Here is a 6,670-nt window from a genome sequence, read left to right on the forward strand (position 1 = left end):
CGAAAACTATCGAAGAATAAGCCTCATGAACAAAATGCATTTAGCTGCTATGGGCAATGAATCTCAGTCAACCATTGAGTTATTTATAATTGTGTCTTCCTTTGAGTCAAGTGTATTTTCTGTAGAAGTCAGAATCCAACGTTGGTTGTGATACAGTATGTAAGTCCATACAGCAGTTTGACCTGAATAGAAAAGTGATACTCTGAGTGTATAAATGAGAAGATGCTTGTTTTCCAAAGGGGGAAACACCAGGTCCAGGAAGCAAAACACAATCCTAATCACGGTGTTCGTGTCACCAAAATAGGTTATTATCCCAGAGGTATCACAGAGGAAGTAATGAGTAAAATCACCTTGCTGAACATCAGATCGTATGTTTGATCCCAGACTGGGTATTTGAGTCTCCAGGAGCAGAAACGTGGCACAGTTTGAACCAGTCATTTTCCTGCCCAATGTTATCTGGTCCACGCCCACCACGGACTCGGAGAAAATGTATTAATTACTAAGAGAATAGTTCATATTAAAAACTAAATGAAGTAAATTACAATAAATACAAAACCAAAAAATGAAGGCTGGTTAAGCCAAACTGAAAACAAAAAGATCATTGGTTTACCGGTCAAGCCCAGAAATAAAAGCCATTAATGAATAAAACCAGAGTTTAAATTAGTAACAGCAGGGGGAGGGGCCTGTAGCTCAGGGAAGCCCCGCCTCCCTGCATGGCGGGACCTTACAGACGACTCTGACCTCCCTTCCTGTCCCTCAGTGAACTACGACATGTCGAGCGCCAAGGAGCTGATCCTGCTGGCCTGCTCCCAGGAGGACCAGCAGCGCTGGGTGGGCCGCCTCCTCAAGCGCGTCCCCCGCCGGCACCCCTCCAGCGCCGGCGCCCCGCCCAGCCACCCGGCCGCCGCCGAGCCCTCCGCACGCTCCTCCCCCATGCTGTCCCCCCGGGGCTCCCCCCGGAGCTCCCCCCGCCTCTCGCCCCACCGCAGCGCCATCCGGCTGCAGAGCAGGACGCAGCCGGCAGCGCCGGCGGCCAGGAAGCCCAGGTGAGCCCCGCTGGTCTGGAGGAGGGGGCTCTGATCCGTCGGAGATGGTTCCTTTATTCGTTAACACAATGTGGTGCTGCACCGAGCCGCTGTTCTCTGGGTTAAGTAGCGTAGTGAAGCCCGCTGTGATTCACCCACCGGCTTATTAAACCACTGACAGCATTAATGCATAACACCCGCCCGGTGCATTAAGAGATGCTGGTTGGATGTGGTTATCCTAATGGGGTTTTGAATGGGCTTTAACGTTGGAGGCATCTCAGGAGAGGCTGTCATCGTGACCATCAGCAGCACTCTGCAGCAGGCGCGAGGTACAGGCCGAGGGCTGGACATGATCACAGCCGGGCTGATGTTCAGTGAAACAGCAAGTGTGGTGTTAGCTTTATACAATAGTTGAACGCCCACCATTTGTTAGTTAGGAGTAAGAACTGCAGAGGTTAAGGATTTGTTTGTTTATCTTATCATTTAGCTGGCTCGGCCAACACAAATAGTTCCGCCACTGGACTGTTGCCTGGCAACACCTAAACACTTTTCTACACACTTGCTTTCTACTTTGTGTTGTGTCAACATTACCGCAGGCCAGCCACTGTGTATCATGTACATTCAACTGTACGTTTCCATCTATTGTGCCACCAGAGTGTTGACACTAGAGGCGCTTCAGTGTGTGGTGCTGATTATGATCGTTAATGTCACTGTTATCAGAAACACCTGTGCCTGTGCTGTCACACTCACTCAGCACTCATGGAATGCCTCCAGTCCGATCAAATCCCTTGGACGTAACTCGCTGTTATATTTAAGTTATATTTAAGTGTCTGCCTTTATAACCCGTTGACTGCATAACGTAGGAGGAATTAAAAACGATTTTAGAAAATGCTTCTCCAGGGAAACCTGCCAAAACGACCTGGTCTGAGAAGACTTTGGTTTGTGGAGCCTCACTTCCCTTAACTCACTGTAACCCCCCCCCTCCCTCCTCTTAGCTCTGGGCCCACCATGCTCCGCATTATTTTCCACTGACCACCACCATCCACCCAAACCCCCTACCCCCCTGGCCCTCACCATCCCTGTGCCCCTCTTGCTAGGATGCTGCGTAAGTAGTAGTGAAGCCTGACCCTCGGCTTGCTTGATTGTGGCCCTCGATGCCCCAGACCTCCTCCTACGTGGGCTGTTTTTTGAACTCATTATTTTTGTCTATACAAACTCACCTCGAGGTGGGGGGGCAACAAGATTAAATCGCATGGCTTCTTCACAACGGGCTTGGCCTGAAAGCAACTCTCTACCGCCACCTGGCGACAGGGGCATGTATTGAGCCTGCTCCACCTGGGACGTGGGCATGTGGTGAACCTGTCTCCACCTGGGACGGGGGCATGTACTGAGCCTGTCACCACCTGGGACGGGGGCATGTACTGAGCCTGTCACCACCTGGGACGGGGGCATGTATTTAACGGGGGCTGAGGCCGTGCTGGAGGTCCTGAAGGCTGTCCTCCGCTGTTCCAGGTTGCTAGAGTTCGGCCTGGGGGACTGGAGCTGGTCGCTGGATGAGGTGGATAGTGATGAGGATGATAGGTTCTTCTGAGGAAGGGCCGGATAAACGGAGGAGAGAGGGGGTAAATGATGACGCATGGGTTTGAGGTGTCGTCCACGGAGCTAGCTGCATGACCTGTGTGCGTTCAGTGTGCATTTAGAGTTTGCATTTTGTCCTATGTTTGTTGTGGTATGTAGATGTATTTTAGTTGCTGAAATACAATTTTCTGTAGGCTTAAGATTTCTGAAAGACCTCGAACCACATGGTTAACCACAGAACAGAAGAACATACGAGCTGGAAAATCCTCAACCTTTCCCTCCAGTTCCTTAGCTCCCTGGTGGACGCGTGGACATGCGAAGCCCCTGGCCTCTCTCTTGCCTAGCAAACAGGTTGCTGATGAGATGCATGATGGCACTAGATGGATTCTGATGACTCATGCTCTGTAATTGGCTTTTTTTTATGTGGTTATTTTGGACATCAGTGCATTGCACACAATTCAAGTAATAACTCTTCTGCGGTTCACTAAACGGGTAATGTTCCAGTGAGCTCTAGAAAAGACTTTGTTTCCTTTGTTGGTTTACTTTGAGCTCCGTCCGCAATAGAATAAAGCTGTCCTTTTTAACCTGTCTTCCTCCTGATGTGGATTTTTGTGTGTGCATCTTGTGCCTACTGATTTTCGCCTGTCTGTGCATGTGTGTGTGTGTGTGTGTGTGTTTTGGTTTCTCACTTTCTGTTTTTCTTTCCTTTCTCCACAGTTAACCCTGGGCAGAACGAGGCTGTTTGGATGATTTTAATTTTATTGTACTTTGATTCTACATTTGAGCATATTCTGTGACGTTAATCAAATCTATGTGGTCCAGTGTATATAGACTGCAAACTGCAACCGACTTGTCTACCATCAGATACTGGATCGTCCTGGAATCTTTTTGTGAAAAAGAATAAAGAACATTGGCCGTCTGTTGTGTAATACAGATGGAGGGAAGCCAGGAAGAAACCATATAGACAATGAGCACCAAAGAACAAATACATAGAGGCCTTATTCTACAACCAGTGTGCCTCCAACGCTGTGTGTGTGTGTGTGTGTGTGTGTGTGTGTGTGTGTGTGTGTGTGTGTGTGTGTGTGTGTGTGTGTGTGTGTGTGTGTGTGTGTGTGTGTGTGTGTGTGTGTGTGTGTGTGTGTGTGTGTGTGTGTGTGTGTGTCAAACAGTGTCTGTTTATTAATAATAACCCAGAGAATTGTAATTAATTTTCTCTTTATGACATGGATACCAAATCTAACTGCACATATTATATATGTCTCACCTGTAAATGATTGATATTCTTAAGAAAGGGGATAGCATTGCATTATAATCAGTCTTGACATATGGATGTATTCTAAAAAGGACTAATGTTTATTATAATTTAGCACACATTATAAAACAATGAAGAAACAACAAAAACATTGTAGGAATTCAGATATCTATTTCTCCATCTTCAAAAATAAATGGTTACACAAATAGTTAATATCTGGAAATAAGTCGTTTGGTTGTTCATTATTTCCATCAGTTAATTTCAATGTCGGGAATGTCAAAATGTATAAAATAATATATAAAAACACCACTGCATTCTAGACACTAAAGATGTGTTTTGCAAATCCTAATGGTCCCTGAGCTAGGTCAAACGTGGGGCGTGTTTCGGGGCCATGTCGCTGGATTGTTGGGGGATGCTTGAGGTCTCTGTCTCAATTGGTCCATAAGGTGGATTCCATAGCGTCTCCCTCTCCGTTTGGGCCCATTCTGTCTGACCCAACGTAATGCCTTCACAACAGAGGCGCCTTAATATATTGTTCAACAAATGTTTATTGTGTGGGCTAACTGCTTCTATTTTTGTTTTGTTCAATGTTGCTTTGAAACTCCTCTCCCCTAGCCCTGTTAGCTTGTTATTAAACCCTTATAATGCCCTAATGGTGTAATTTAAAACCAAGTCTTCAGTCATTATGTCAGAGGCGGAGGCACGGGCGGGCCTAGGCCCGCCTACTTGTCAGTCTTGCCCGTCCAGCTCAAGAATCTGTCAAATCGTGAAATCCTCCATCCCATGTCTTGAGACCGCCGTGTCCCTCCCCACTGAATTCACGTCCCCATGCTGCCTCCACAAGAGCTGTTAATTATTTTATGTCGAGGCCATCTGCATTGCAATTGTGGGCTGAGAAATAATTGACCTGTCGATTAGTCAGAATTTCTCAGCCCACAATTGAGATGCAGATGGCCTGGGCCCGCCTACTTGTCTGGCTTTGCCCGCCCTTTTTTTTTTCCTCAGCAATTTGAACATTTATGGTTACGCCACTGCGTTTAGTTTAGAAACAGCCGCTCAGGACCGACTCCTTTAGCCCCGGACCCCACCAGAGGTCGCTAGACTGCGGCCCTCCGCTGCGGCAGACGGAGCCCGGACACAACGTCCACGACGATGAGTAACGGAGACCCAGGGGGCTGCATCATCCCTGCAGTATATCAATAAAATGTATAAATATCAGAAAAAATGGCACCGACATGTTGAAAATAATGTACTTGTACCTGAAGTGTTAATCTTAACTGCACACAAAAAGTGTTTAAAAATGTTTTTATCTATATATCGCCTATGAAATCGTTTGATCTTCGTGTAGCAATTAATAGTATATAGAAGTCTATAGTTTAAGTATTACCAGTACAGCTTTTAAAGGTGGACTATTACCCATTTGGTATTGAATTCTGCTACTGACGCAAGACTTTCCTTTCTCTATTGCTTTATTAAACTTAAATTACAACGAGGCATGGGGATGGGTTTTCTCTGCTTCAGAATAGAGAAAAGGGAGCAGCACGCAAGGTGTTAATCCTCCACAGGCTGTACTGTATGTTAGGCAGCATAAGGCCTCTCCCACCGTTAGTGAATACTTGCATTGTAGAAAGAACAGCCTGCCTCGACAGATTAGGAGTTCTAAGTAACATTAAACTTGACATATACTCGGAGGGTTATTGTGTTTTGGCAGCTCAAGGGAGAAGAGAAAAGGTGTAGGGCCTATGTTAAGATATCATAAAAAATGCTGTTAAACAGATTTTATGTGCTACTTAATAAATGCAAAGTGGTCAAGTATGATGTTTATGATGCTATACCTGGTACGCACAAAACCACACTTGTGTCTTGTATTATATGATAAAAGATGGAACACAGATGATAAATATTATTTGCTAGAAACTTCTGAAAAGCATAGTGAAAAAAAAAGTAAATATTTGTAACTGAAAAATAGTTGGCAAGTATTTGGTATTTTCACCTATTTTTGTCACCTATTTCTAAAAAACAACTAATGAATGATTCAAATCCAACACAATTATGCATAAATGGTGGGAGGGCCAATTGAGAAGAAAGGTTTCCACCATATCGAATTGGTGAAAATCAGGGTTATTGGAGGCCTTTCAGTCAATTGTCTCTCTTGTAGCAGAGCTTCCATTAAGAAGACCCTTTCCTTACACACTGACAATGCTCTGCCATTTAAAGGGAACGCCAAGCTCCCAGACAGCTAGCCTTGATAATGAAGTGAGCGCACAGACTTGGTTAATAACCCGTCATATGTATACTGTCTTCTATGGATCGTTGAGAAGGAGTCACTAAAATAATCTATATGTTCACTGTGGAAGTCATAAATACTAATCTCCATCTAAGGTGTTGATGGAGATCAACATGAATATACATTGAATTCATGGAAACATACAAATAATCTGCATACGTCAATTGCATCAGTTCAAGGAAGTTCAAGATGTTAAAGATGAATTTCTGAATTGAAATGTAAGCTACTTTTGATGAATTTGAGTGTGTGATTTGATTGCAACATATAAATCTGTAATAACATCAATTCTTCTTAAGGCAATGCTCTTTTAATACTGTAAATACAAACACAAGGTTTTTTGGGTTCCTTGCATCATTATCCATTCACATTGACGATAGTTGAGATGTTCGTCATTACAGGCAGGTCGCTGTATAATGTCCTGCATTTCCTCTGAACAGATTGTCCAGAGGAGGTCCATCTGCGCATTGCATGGGTACAAGCAGTTAGCGAGCATCGCCAAGATAAATCTTTTAAATCAGCCTAAAGCAA

At 44.7% G+C, this 6,670-nt stretch overlaps 1 protein-coding gene across 5 annotated transcripts in view; it reads left to right on the forward strand.

The window, feature by feature from the left end:
* Window positions 1-6,439, forward strand: part of LOC130374082 (rho-associated protein kinase 2-like) — a 39,263-nt gene extending 32,824 nt beyond the window's left edge. The window contains exons 32-34 of one of the 5 annotated variants that reach the window (XR_008893577.1): window positions 761-1,046; window positions 2,021-2,130; window positions 3,321-6,439. Coding sequence is in view for 3 of the 5 variants with exons in the window: in XM_056580652.1 (XP_056436627.1) it covers window positions 761-1,046; window positions 2,538-2,616 (365 nt within the window). In the remaining 2 variants the exon portion in view is untranslated. Of the gene's footprint in view, window positions 1-760; window positions 1,047-2,020; window positions 2,131-2,537; window positions 2,648-3,320 lie in introns of those variants that run through there. The other 4 variants (XR_008893578.1, XM_056580652.1, XM_056580655.1 and 1 more) reach the window with 4 other exon arrangements.
* The last annotated feature ends 231 nt before the right edge of the window (window positions 6,440-6,670 follow it).

The sequence above is a fragment of the Gadus chalcogrammus genome, chromosome 21 (assembly GCF_026213295.1).
Source record: "Gadus chalcogrammus isolate NIFS_2021 chromosome 21, NIFS_Gcha_1.0, whole genome shotgun sequence".
In the NCBI taxonomy this organism is placed as follows: Eukaryota; Metazoa; Chordata; class Actinopteri; order Gadiformes; family Gadidae; genus Gadus; species Gadus chalcogrammus.